The sequence below is a fragment of the Chamaea fasciata genome, unplaced genomic scaffold, assembly GCF_029207755.1.
Source record: "Chamaea fasciata isolate MVZ Bird 193981 ecotype frontalis unplaced genomic scaffold, bChaFas1.0.hap1 SCAF_8, whole genome shotgun sequence".
Lineage (NCBI taxonomy): Eukaryota > Metazoa > Chordata > Aves > Passeriformes > Sylviidae > Chamaea > Chamaea fasciata.
In genome coordinates this window covers 22494035-22507758 of record NW_027094093.1, presented here as the reverse complement: position 1 = coordinate 22507758, position 13724 = coordinate 22494035, and the positions used below count along the sequence as shown (strand labels likewise).

Genomic DNA, 13724 nt, shown 5'->3' with positions numbered 1-13724 from the left:
ATACATGGCTTCTGGTGCTTGTTATGACAAAGTTGTTAGAATCATTGAGATCGCAGAATATGCCTCACTCCCTTTGCCACTTCCACTGATGGAGCATGAGTTGGTAATTTCTATAAGTGTATTGTCTCAGTACCGGAAGAAAATGGTTCCACAATCCTAACTCGGCTTTGATTTTTAGGCTTAGCAATGTGTAAAAAACACTGTGTTGATCTAAGAAATTTCTTATTCTTTATATCAATATATCAGCAGGTTGTACCACTTAGGAAAAGTAGAGAAGAGCAGGTGTACTCTACTGGACTTTTAAGGCCTTGCTATCATTAGTACCTCTACCTCCTCTGCACGCTTGCTCATGTTTGTTCTCTCTGCAGCTAGGATTTTGTAATGGTTTTTTCCCCCCTTGTACTAAGCTATACACAAAAGTTGAATTTACCTCCACAAAATAGTAGCTTTAAGCTCACTTTAAGTGCCTCATCTTTCCATGCATCTTTTAATATGATAAATTATTATTTTATAATGATTGTCATTGCATTTATACCTCAGTTGCCTTTCTCCCCCTTACCTACATAATAAAATGTCATCTTTACCTGTAACACTTGTTCGGGAGAAGGTAGAGAAGGGTAGTGAAGAAAAGTGGCGGGGTGAATAAATTCAAAAGTAATCCAAGGGTGGTTTTTTTGGTTTGGTTTTTTTGGGGGTTTTTTTTGTGGTTTTTTGGTGTTTTTTTTTTTTTTTTAGCTAATCTTTCTCAACTGTCTTTGGATATAACAGCTGAAAATATGTAGTGAAAGGGTTAAGTCGGCATGAAAGAATTCATTTCCACTTTAATGACCTAGCCTTGCTGGGTTAGGACGATGGGGAACATGCTTCTGACTTGTACTCCTATTGCCAATTAACACCTCCTATAACAGGTTGCCTCAGCTAGTCATTGAAGCAGAGGCAGTAGAAATAGTTTACATGCAGCTTGTTTTTCACACTAGTTGTTTAATACTCACAAAATTAAACTATTAAAAGGTTCTTTCTTAGTTTACTGGGAGAGAAATAAAACATGATAGCAGTCATTGTATGCTTGTGTGTCCTGTGTCTGTGATTAAATTGTTCCAGTTACAAAAATAAATAGAAGTAGTAATGATTCTTTTATTTTACACAGTAATATGTTGTTTGGTGCATTAAAGCTGAGATGTGCTTTACAGCACTTAAGTTCACTGCCTTTGGATTTTTATTACAGATGCCCCTGCAAAACTGAGTTTCTTTGAAACAGCTATGATGTATTTCAAAATAATCTTTTGTGCTATTAGCATGAATCCAGAGCAGTGTTTAAGATCTATTTAAACAATGGAAAGCGTATCCATTTGTAGAATATTTCTCAGTTTCTTGTGTAATTAATCAAGTCCACTTTCTATACCTATTTGAATAAATATAAAATGGTACTAATAAAGAGCAGTGCTCTAAAATGACACTTTAGTTCGCATTTAATAATAAAATTAGCTAAATAATTTATATTGGTTCACACTAAGAGAAAGGTGAAGTAATATTCCTAAAAGTGTTAACAAATTTGCTAGAAGGCCCGAGTAGGTAACACTTCAAGGCGTTAGTTTTTATCCTGTAAGAATGGCAAATGCCTTTAACACTTCGTCAGCAAGGGCTACCCAAGTAAAGGACTGCTTTTTATAGTGGATCATCTCTTTAACTATTTGAAACAAAAATAGTAATATGAATAATTTAATCTTCTTCAGTGTAATCTTCTTTCCATAACTTGCATGTGGTTCTTTTTTCCCTTACAAGTCGTCCTAAAAAAATATATATTTGAATAGTGGTAACTTAATTTTTTCAGTTAATATTGAACTTGGGATTCTGTCATTCTAAACAAAAACAATCCTAAAGCTTGGTTGGGTTTTATGAGGTGGCCATCAGGCAGCTCATTTCAGTGACTGGGAGCATAGAGTTGATTCAGAAGAAGCATCAATTTTTCAGGAACACATAACAGTTTTTTTTACAGCAGTTCTTTAATAATTACTGTATCCAGCCTATGCATAGTTTGGGAAAAGAATGTTCAGTATTCGTTGCCGTTTCCAAATGGAATTTTTCTCCAGTTCTCCAAGAAATAATCCCATAAAGCTCTAGGTATGCACTATTTTCTGTTTTGCAGTGAAACGGACAGTCTTCCAAAACTATGCAATGAGATAGCTACCTTTTGAATATGATAATGTGACCAAAAATACCAGCAGCTCTTTTGCATTGCAGACACAAACGCTTTCTTGTCTGGGTTCCTGATACCAGTTAATTTAATTTGGTGCTCGGCTTTGTAAGGATGGTGCTTCTTTGTTAAAGTTGGCAGGCAGTGAAGTTTATGAACAGTGGTAATAGCACATGCTGTGGAGGGTCAGTGTAAAATATTTGCCTCCATGTAGAGATTAGCTAATACAATCTTTCTTCTTCTTTGCTTGATGAAAGAAAGGCATAAACTTTTGTGAAAGACTACCAGAAACAGGCCAAAGAGATCTCAACACACGTAACTCATAGCTGGCTCCCACATACTGTGTAACTAACACGCAGAAGCTGGGGCTGTCACTCCAGGGCTGTGTTAGATTATCAGCCATTTGTGGAAACAGAGGTGATCAGACATGGAAGAAATTAGTTCCAGTTTCCAAATGTCTCTGTTTTCAAATCATCTAAAGTCAAGTAAACTACTTGGAAGACCCACATTCCATTTGGATTTATTTGTTAAATCTTTGAAGAGAACGTTAAGAATTTGATGAACTTTGGTTTAGAATTTTCTGGAGAAAAATGAATGTGTGCTTATAATATTTTATGTGACGGTTTGTCTTTGGTAGAAAAATAATGTGAAACTTGACCTATGGATCATTTCCTCCTCAAAGTTCCTGAATTTCAGTACTCTTTTGAGCAGTTAATTGTAATTGATATTCAAAGCAAAGTAAGGAATATTAGCATGAAAATGAATACACATAATTGGTAAAGTGCTATGAGGACTTTAATTTTCCCATAATCTAGCTAGTAATTAAAATCTATAAGAAGAACAGAGCAGACAGAAGGGAGATAGTGAGGTCACACAACCATCAATGACCAAGGAAATACTTGGTATGTGCTATGTGTTTATAAGATGACTGAGTGTTAACAAACCTGCCTTGTTTACTGCCATTAGCTAATTTTTATGAGATAGGTAAGTTGGTTCAACTGCATGGTAAAAGTAGAAACTCATGTTTTATATTTTTACTATGTCTTGCATGTGCTTAAAATGAAGTACTGAAGTATGCAGTTGATACCTCCTAATCTTTAGTAATTTTTATATATATTTCAACATATTTAGTATGTAAAATCCTTCACAGTGAATACAATGGCTTTAAAAAAATAGCGAAAGTTAAGCACGTTGGTTTATACCAATGAAGAATTATTTTTTGGATTACTAGAATTTCCTATGCTGAAAATAAATTGTTGATTATGGGTGCTCGCAACAGGAATTCAGTGTAAGTTTTGAAAAAAACTATTTTAGCTCATAGAATGCCTAAAGATTTGCCAAAGTATCATATTAAGTATCGCCTCTTCGGCACTATCATCCAGGTAAATGAGCATTTGGATGCTCCAAGGAATATAGAAATCATAAGGGAATATTGGGAACACCTTGCTTTAGTTCCTACCTTCACTTAAACTAAAGGTGATTAATTTGCCTTCTTACAGAAGCAAAATGTATTAATGTTTGTCTTTGTTTCCTCCCAGTAAGTGGTGAATCTACTGACTGATCCTAAAATGAGAAATGTTGTGAAGGGTAAGCTTTTGTAAGGTGAGGGCACTGGCGTCTGTATAGAGGACAGAGCTGTGATTAATGCCTCAGCTGCAGGACAGGTGTCAGTGTGATTTCAACAGACACTAGAAATTTCGTCGAGAAGAGCTTGTCCGAGAGCCATAGCCTGTGGAGTAAGCTTCAGTTCAGGCTCTTGGTTTTTGAGGAGCTAGTCTCAGTCAAACAGCAAGATTAGCCTTCCAGAAATCATGGACCTATTCGTGCTAATCTGGGGGATTATTGTATTATTATTTATTACACTATTCTTTATTTTTAAAATTACGGAATGATGTAATGGGACGGTTGCTTACAGTGAATCTGGAACAAATGTGGAATGCATTTGGTGATCACAGCATGGGTATTATGGTTCTTCCTAAAGCACAAGGTTACTAGGGTTTTTTATCTTCCGTTCAGACCATCTCTGGTCTAGAAATGGAGGAAAATTGGGAGAGGAGTATTTATGAAAAAAGGGGTTTGTTAACAAACTAGTAAATTACTTTTAAAATTAGAACTCAACTTACCTGAGCTTTTTTCTTTGCATTGATTAAATGGAAACATGAGTCTTTGTGCTTTGAGAATTCTAAGTGAACACTTCTAAGTGAATACACTTAAAGCAGAAGAGATACAATTTAAGAAGTAAACTGACGTGTTTATGGAGAAAAAAACATGAGAACAGCATTACAAAATGATTGGGCATTTGAAGTTTTGCCGGTCAAACGATTTAATTGCAGAAAATTTGGGATAAGTAATGCAGGTGCTCTGCCCATGTGGTTCTGGGAAATGTTCTGAAGGACTACTTACAGAGTTTTTCAGTGTTAGTGCTAGAGGAGCACTTCTCCGCTGGAGCATCTCACTGTTGGACTAGGGCTAGGCCAGGGAAATACTTGATGAAGGGGTGAAGTTGATGAAAAATGGACCTTTGGTGAGAATACTGTGGAAGGTGAAAAGCAGAGAAATCTGCTGGAAGATTGTTGATGAAAAGGCCAAAGTGACAGAAGAGCTAGGAGTGAGTTGTAAGTGAGGAAGGGCAAATATCGAGAGATGATGATCAGCAGTATCAAAGTTGGAAACAGAGGTTTGAAGCTGTTAGGAATTGGGTATGGTTGACATATCTATGCATATATGTGAGTTTCAAAATACAAAGATTGGATTCATAATATAAAGATTGGATGTAGAACTCATAGATTCATTGACTTCAGGTTGGAAAACCCCACAACTGAATTTTCTTACTGTCTTTAAAGCTTTATTCTGAAGACTGATACTTTTCTGTGTGTGCGAAAATCAAAATATGCAGAAAGCATAATTCCTGTACAAATGTAATGTGTTGATTACTTAAGTATCTGGTTTTATATTTAGGAGGTAGTGGCTTGTGTAATGGTAATGGTTGATTGCTGTGTCTTGTTTGATGTTACGCGGATGCGTGTTGTGTTGAATTTTTTCACTTAAAGTGAAAAATTAGGAATTTATTCAAACCTTTTTTTTTCCCCCAATTTTGCTTATCACTATGGAATCAAAGTTCTAAATCTATTAAGTGTGTAAAGGCACCATTTTTCCTCTTTTAACTTGGTGTGGAGTATCTTTTTTTTCTATTGTTGTTTTGTTGCCCTTCTAAGTTTACATCACCTCATGCAGAAGTAAGCTGTGTCTTTTCAGTGGAAATTTGGTAATAAAGTAATGAATGTGCTGTTAATTGGCTGTAATGAGGCACACTGATATGGAATTCTGTATATAACAGCAATATTCTCTTGTTCCTCAAGAAAGGGACATTTAAACTGCTGCCTCCTGTGTTTTTCAATTTCAACAGTACACAGAACCTGTTTCAACCAATCATTCACACCTGGGACAGTTGTGCTAATTTTTGAATAACTACTCATAAGGCAAAGAGCAAAGTATTTTGTTCACAGCTTTTCCACCTAGGGATCAGAGGTCCGTTTTTTCTCTCACTGTACCAGTGTATCTTGCAAAGTACTCCCATAGCCTTTATCTGCAAGTCCTCTTTAGCTGAAAGCTGATGAAGCAAAGGGAAATTGCTGTTTGTGTTGGTGCCAGTTAATCATGCTAGCCCAGCAGCATTTACATTCACACCACTGTAAGAAACACATAGTTAATTGGAGAACTGGCCATATTTTACAGCTGACGAAGGTTAGCATTGCAGCAAGGCTGACTAATGGAAACTTATCTGACTCTTAGCCTGAATGGCTTGTAACAGGTTTGTATCCAGTGTAACACTTGCCTGCTTTCTATTTGACTGGCTCTGATAAGATTGCTCTTTAGACTCTGTTGTTTGGGGTGGGGAGCGACAGGAGGATGGCTGGGTGACCTATTACAAAATAATTTTACTGGCAGAAGGTGCTGTAAAGAAGGGTTTGGGGATTGGGTGTGCGGTTTTTTGTTTTGTTTATAACAGCTACATCTGACCCATGAAGTCACAATTACATATGCATTTTTCTGTAAGTTTCGTAATATGCAAACTAAAATATTTAGAAACTGCAGAATAACAATGATGCTGAAAATAATTGTTTATTCTTTTTATAGGGGCCACCAACAGATGCTCCTGCAGTTGATACAGCAGAACAGGTCTATATCTCTTCCCTTGCACTGCTGAAAGTAAGTGTTCGTGTACACACTATGTCTGAAAATAATGCTGGAGTTAGAGCACCTGGCAGCAGTCCAGAGTCAATGGACTTGTGTTGCTTAAGTGCTGGCCAGATGTATTTTAAAAATAAATTAATACTGATTGGAACCCTCAGAAACTCATTTTAATTAGTTCTCTTTTGTTTGCTTTGTTTTTACTATTTTATAGTTTGTTACAGTTTCCAAAAGTGCTACAAGTTGCAAATTAGCTAGAGCTGAACAAAGGCTGGAAAAACTACCTCAATCAAGCTTGAACCTTCTGTTAAACATGTGGTGTCATTTGGTCTTAATTCCAGATGTTGAAGCATGGTCGTGCTGGTGTCCCTATGGAAGTTATGGGTCTGATGCTTGGGGAATTTGTTGATGATTATACTGTGAGAGTGATTGATGTTTTTGCTATGCCACAGTCTGGAACGGTGAGTTCTTCGCATCTAGACCTTGATAATTTTATTTGCTTGGTTTTTTTCTTAGGGTAAATTTATTTTTTAAAAACTTTTTGTGCTTTAACTCATTGAAGCAATCTGAAGGTGTAAGCTGTGAGTTATAATACAAACAAGTCTGATGGTTAAAGGGTTTCAGTAAAAAAAAAATAGTCAAAACTTATTTTTTAACAGGGACTAGTACTTAAGCGTGTATATCAATATATGCAGATATTATGTCTTTTTATGTATAAATATAGCAGTATAACATGACTTATGAGACTTATAAATTGATGACTTTCAGAACTCATATACTATGAGCCAGCAGAAAGATTCAGGTTTGATTAGAAGTGTATCATGCCCTTAATTGTGATGGTGCTATATACTTCACACTTGCTGTCTTTGACAGATCTTAGTTGCATGTCTCTTAAATGATACTTCTGTGATTTGAAAAAAAAAGTATTTAAATTGTGAGTAAGAATATCCATTTTATGAACAGATGAAAGAGACTAAAGCGTCAAGGGGCGTAACTGAATTTATGATGCTTTATTTTGTGTAACTAGAATGAAATATTCTCAAAACAAGCATGGAATGATTCCTTTGTAACTCAGAGCTGCACTCCATGAAATTTTCAAATTCTTTTGTCCTGAGTTTACTCTATACATGTGCATAATATAAAAATCTGCAAAAAGCCAATATGTGATATTTATCTTGAATAAAACGTGTAGAACTGAACTTGGAACAAACAACAGGCCACTGTGTGCAGACCAAACAGAGGAGAAAAAGGTGAATTCCTATGCCTATTTAATCATGTTTACTCATAGTAAAGATTACTTAAATAGCAATTCAAAATAATCTTTTAGCATTTTAAAAATCACATTGAAATATGTTTCTAAAAATTATATTTTACATTTAAGAGTGTTCTGTCATGTAGTACTAAAGTATTCAGGTTGCCTTTTTAAACAGATGCTTATGAATATTTTGTTTGTGTGAAGTTACAAGTTAAAAGATAATATTGCTTCGTGTACAACTACTATGATTTTTGTCTGTCTTTTAAATCAGGGTGTCAGTGTGGAGGCAGTTGATCCCGTATTTCAAGCAAAAATGTTGGATATGCTGAAACAGACGGGAAGGTAAGTCACTGTAAAGAGGGCTGACAGTAACAATTACTTCCTCCACGGTTTTTAGAAGAAATGGCTGGATTTCTGCAAAACTAGTGATCTAAGGGCTATTAATCATGTTTAAAAATAAATAATTGCCCCAGGAATTAGGTGAGTAGCATAGCATGTAATTCAATCCCCCTCATGCATTTCAATTGTCAGGAGATTGTCACTCCTGTTAAACCTACAGCTTTGACTATCGCCCAGAAAGATTAGAATGCTGCTCAGTTTAGCATAGGTGATTACTACACAGCACCTGCTTAAAAGATTAATTTTTTAATTTAACCCTTTAAATAAAATTTTTAAAATTTTTGAAGTTATAACTTATTCATGAGTAATTTTAATGAAAAGAAAGGGAAAATAATTTTGCAAAAGATCCTAGTATTTAAGCAAATTTTTGTTTCACTCCTACCTCTCAACAGTTGTCGTCTGCTTGTTCAAATTCTTTTACTGTGGGAAAAACTTCAAAATTAATGTTAGCAAAAGGCTCAGCAGCTGAACAGAACAGTGCAAATTGCTTTTTGACTGAGTTCCTAGTTCTACTGCTGGTTTAATTGATATTTAATCCTTTCCCACCGTTGGTTCCCGTTGTCCGTGTCTGAAATGGACTTTCTGCCGTGAAAATTCAACCTTCGATGCCAAGGAGTTAAAGAGTAGATATTTACTCAAGTGCTGAAAGGGTAAAAACTGATTCAGGGAAGGTGTGGTAACAGGGTGAAAAACTGAAAGCATGATCTACCACTGCTAATGTGTATCCCTTAATGATAGCCCTCTTTTGTCGCATTTATTCACGTCCATGTTTTCACCATACTATGCTGAGTAATTTAAATATTACTAATGGTGTTTTTTCACAGCTCATCCTAATTTATGTCCTGATGTGTTCCTATTTCTTCTTGTGATAAGTGTTTGTATTTTTAAAAATCTCAATGTCCTCTTTTTTTCAGACCTGAGATGGTAGTTGGTTGGTATCATAGTCATCCTGGCTTTGGCTGTTGGTTGTCTGGTGTAGATATCAATACTCAGCAGAGCTTTGAAGCCTTATCAGAAAGAGCTGTTGCTGTGGTGGTGGATCCCATTCAGAGTGTAAAAGGAAAGGTATAGTAGGCTTGCTTTTTATTTTAAGGTACTTAAAAATAAAGTAGTATTATTTACTACTTACAGTAAGATTTAGTACTGAAGCACTGTAAATATGTTTAAGTACTTGATTTTTTGGAAGCCCATACTGTATTTAAAAAAAAAAAAATTAAAACCAAAATGTCATTGTTAATGAAAAGATCACTTCCAGTTTGTTCTGCATCTTACATAAGTAGTCCTTAAACAGGCTGGAAGTCTTTGACATTGTCAGTACACATAACCAGTCATAATCCCTCTCTTATTATTTTGCTATTCAGCTGTCACTCAACAGGTTTACAACTAATAATCCAAGTATACATTGTTTTATACATTACATTTTAGCTACAAAATCTGAGATCAATTACTAACAGAGTGGAATAGGTTCAACCCCTTAACATGGGTACTAAGAATGCATTGATTTGCAGGCGTTACATATGATGATTTTTATTAAAATTCCTGTTCCAAATGTTTTGGGCAATAAAACTTTACAGAGAAGTTGATATCATGCATTTGAATTTTTGAGAAGTGTGCAGATAAATGATTAAGTATGTTAAGTTATTATGAAAAGAGATTAACTTGCAAAGCATATTGGGTTATAGTTGTCCTTTGTTGAAATCTCTTTTGTTCTTGTTTAGTTCTCTTTTTATTTCTTTCTAGCCCCATATGCCATTTTCCTATTTCCTGCCTCATGACAGCAGGGAGCAGCTCTATTATCACCTTCACAGAGCTGTCTGCAAATGTGAGAGGCAATTCGATTTTGCTCAACCACAGGGAGAGTGGATTAGAAAAACTACAGAACGTACAGAAATTGGCTAGGTGGTTTACTGCTTTAAAATACTGCTGAGGTGCTTTGTTTGAGCATGCACTTCCATTGTATTGTAGAATAATTATTGAAATGCGTCATGGTATATGTGGATGATATTCATGTAAATTTATAAATATTTTAAAAGTGTTCATCTTCTATAAAACTGTAGTATCATATTTCCTGTGAGGCAGATATTATTAAAGATACCAAACACTATGGGTTGTCTTAATTTCACAGCAGAATGTTCTGAAGCTCCAGTTGCATTTTCAGTTGTTTTTGGGTTTTTTTTTCCTATTCTGAATTTTATAGCAAATACATTTATGTAACGGGCAATTGAAAAATTACTAGCTTCTGGTTGTTTGGAAGGTATTAGGCATGTGTATAAATTTTGTTCCTTTTTAAATTGCTTAAAGAGTAGAAGAAAATACAGGTAGTCTTAGTGGGGGGGAAAGATGCAGTAGAACACTTAATTATTCCTAACTTATTTTTCCTAGAACTTTTATTTTCCCACTCCAATAGAAATGTTGAATTAGGAGTCTTTTTGTTTTGTCAAAATACAATTGTCAGGACTATTACTAGTAATTAATTTAGACCTCACTAGCTATTAAATTCATTAAGAAGAAAAGCTTCCCAATAAGTCACACTCCTGTTAAAACATGCTTGCTCACTAAGTGCTTCTTTTTAAAACAGTTTTATTGCCACTGTTGTTAACATAGATGTCTATCTTTGAGGTCTTGGAGATCTTCAATAAAGTAATCTTTGGCATATTTATTTTGAATGTGAATAAATTTTTGTCCATCTAAGCATTTCTCAGTTACAGCTGCTCTGATGGCATTGCTGCCAGTACTTGAGATTACTGGAAGTCTTGTAATGTTTGTTTTTCATACACATTTTTTAGCTGCTACAGTCAGATTAAATTACGTTCTCGGGTTTCACGTTAAAAAAAATTTACATCTGTCGTGTTTCTGGCAAGTGCCTCCTTTAAAGCTTAGAAATAAAAAGAATCTCCCAAATTATGAATACCACTTATAATTAACTTCTTGATTTGGAAGATGTGGAACGTGTTTGAGTTTTATGATCCTGGTTGGCAAGATCACTTACACTAAAATGTGTTTGGATTTTAGATGAACTGAGAGAAGAACAGCTACATTAGAGTTCAAGGGGGGTTCTTAGGTCAGGTTTCAGTGCTTCATGTGCCTGGCTAACTTATCATGGCACCGAGAGCCTCTTCACGTGCTACAGAGCTCAAGCTCAGCCTATTTCAGGAAAGTATCTGCATTTGCCAGCACCAGCAAATGAAGAACCACTTGCAGGGGTAATTTTGCTGTTGTAGTAACCACTGTACTTGTGGGCTTTAGCTGCATGAGTCCAAGATCAGTACTCATTATACTTTATACTAGCAGGACTGTCTGGCAAAAAGATATAGTGAACATGTGGCACAGAAGATTTTAATATGGCACGTTTTGTCTGAGATTAGATGTATTTAAAAGCAAAGACCTGAATAACACATTAGCTAATTTTAAAGCTGCCTCAGGGCTGGTCCATGCCCATATAAATTGCCATAGTTTATGGTCAGTGAAGCAGTCATGGTTGTACTAGCGAAGAATAACTGGGGCAGAGGTTATTTTCATGTGTCAGGAAGTTGCAGTGAATTCTGATGAGGAACCTCAGGTTCACCTTGACTAGCTAAAACATTAAAAAGCAGTTTGCCCTGTTACTGTAGAAAAGGAAAATTTGTCAAGTTCTTTGTTAATTGCCTTGTCTCCATACACGTTTTCTACATAGCACAGGGATGTATGATTGCAGATTATAAATAAGTATACCTGTAATTCTCATCAGTTAAAAAAACCAAACCAGTCATTTTATGTCTTAAAAGACAGTGAGCAAAAATAAAAAGTCATATAAAACCCTTATATAAAAATAAACCCCTCATATAGATCTGTGGATTAAATGCCAACTGCTTTAATGAGCTTTTTAGGACTGGGATATTTTTGCGTAAATATAGTAGGACATGAAGCACAAGTAATTCCAAGTACTGATCTTACTACTCTACGTACATATTCTTGCACAACAAAGTATGTTTTTTCATGACTGTGTACCGTATTTTGCAATATTTAGGCCAATAGTGTTCTAGTTGTCTCTAAAATAAACTCCCAACAGAGCAGTGGGTTTTAACTGAAGGTCAGTGGTCTCAGAACCCAGAGACGAAAAGCTTTGTTTTGACTTTTTTTTTTTTTTAGTCTTGAATGAAATCAAAGTAAACATGCTGAAGTATGGCTAGTGGGGCAACCTTGCTAGCTGTTGTTTCATTTTACACTCAGTAATAAACTTTTATTTTATCCCCTCAAGTTTTCCAATCTATGCAATGGAAGCTGTAATACATATTTAGAATATTCCACAGAAGCAGTAATTTCATTAAAGATCTGGAATACTGCTAAATATTGACATTTCATATTTATTTCCAACATACACTTTGAAATGTCTGTACAGAGAACCATAAACCTTTGCCAAATGTTAAAAATAAGTGTGGTTTTTTGGACCTTAACTTAGCAGCTGTTCATCACCTCCTAAGGAAAATATAACTACACTGAACCCACTGTAATATAGTATCTTTAACTCCGAATGCATCAACTTACTGCATTGCACTCACTGTATTGTTAAATTAATTTAAAATAAAAAAAAGTAGTGTTTTCTTTCTTGAACTGTTTTAACCTTTGGATCTTTATTATAACAAAGTCACCATTTAAAATGATTTGTTATTCTGAGAAAGTTAACTGGTTTCCCTTGATTAATAATTGCTTGTGTAAGAATCTATAAAATATCCAAAATTCCGAAGTCCATTTTGTACATCTGGCAAACTTGATCGCACTTGTGGTGTTTAGCAGGATTGGTAGCAAAATCTCTTACTCACATAGCAAACTTCCATTTCTGTTAAGCCATATTTTTTCCTAGAAAAGCACTGTCAAAAGTATTTGTAGGAAGATTTGTTGGTTTGTGGCAAAATTCTTTATTTTTTGATTGTTTGCTGAGGAAAGTAGGTTTTGCAGTAACTTCTTTATAAAATCTGTTTCAGTCACCTCAGACAGATAAAAACAAATATGCTGTGCATCTTAATCTTGTGCTTAAACCAGATCCTGCCACGTTCATAAGAGGATTTTGCTGTGGTACTTTATCCTTACCTTAAACTCATTCAGATGATAAAAGAAAATAATTATGTACATTTGGGTAGCCTGGTAAATCAAAGTAATTCTAGTTGAGAATGATCCCTGTAGATCATCTAGCCCAACTTTGTGCTGAGCACAGTTTCAACATGGAGTTCACTTAGTGTTTTGTCCACTTGAGTCTTGAGATTCAACAGCCTTGTGGCAATTTCTGTTCCAATATTTTATTTTACTTTTCTTACAGTTGTTTTTTTTTTTCTGTTTGTATGCATATGGTCAGTGGCTCTTTTTCCAGTTTGTTACTACTGTCTCCTGCCACATACATCATTAAAGAACCTGTGTTCTGTGGTCTGAACAACCTGTTATGGAACTGAAAGATTTTTTACTTCAAAGAGTCAGAATGTGGGCTGTAGTCTGAAACCATTTTGTGCACGCAGTTTCTTTTCATTGGTAGTTGAAAATTGCTTTCTTTTGTTCAACTTACGAGATCTTAAGAATTTCACTCTAAACAGAGTAAAAAATGTGCTGGACTTTATCATTTGTTATTTCAGTAATTTTTGGAGTATGAAAAAACTTACTGTGCTGGAGGGAGAGAAAGGTACATGCTGGTTTTAGCCTCCTTATACAGATGAAGAA

General features: G+C 35.2%; 1 protein-coding gene across 3 annotated transcripts in view; it reads left to right on the top strand.

Moving 5' to 3' along the window:
• The window catches only part of PSMD14 (proteasome 26S subunit, non-ATPase 14), a 49462-nt gene that overhangs the window by 16454 nt on the left and 19284 nt on the right, over window positions 1-13724 (top strand). For all 3 annotated transcript variants that reach the window (XM_066190067.1, XM_066190065.1, XM_066190064.1), the window contains 4 exons: window positions 6332-6403; window positions 6727-6846; window positions 7912-7982; window positions 8954-9104. In XM_066190067.1, coding sequence (XP_066046164.1) covers window positions 6332-6403; window positions 6727-6846; window positions 7912-7982; window positions 8954-9104 — 414 coding nt within the window. The remainder of the gene's footprint in view (window positions 1-6331; window positions 6404-6726; window positions 6847-7911; window positions 7983-8953; window positions 9105-13724) is intronic.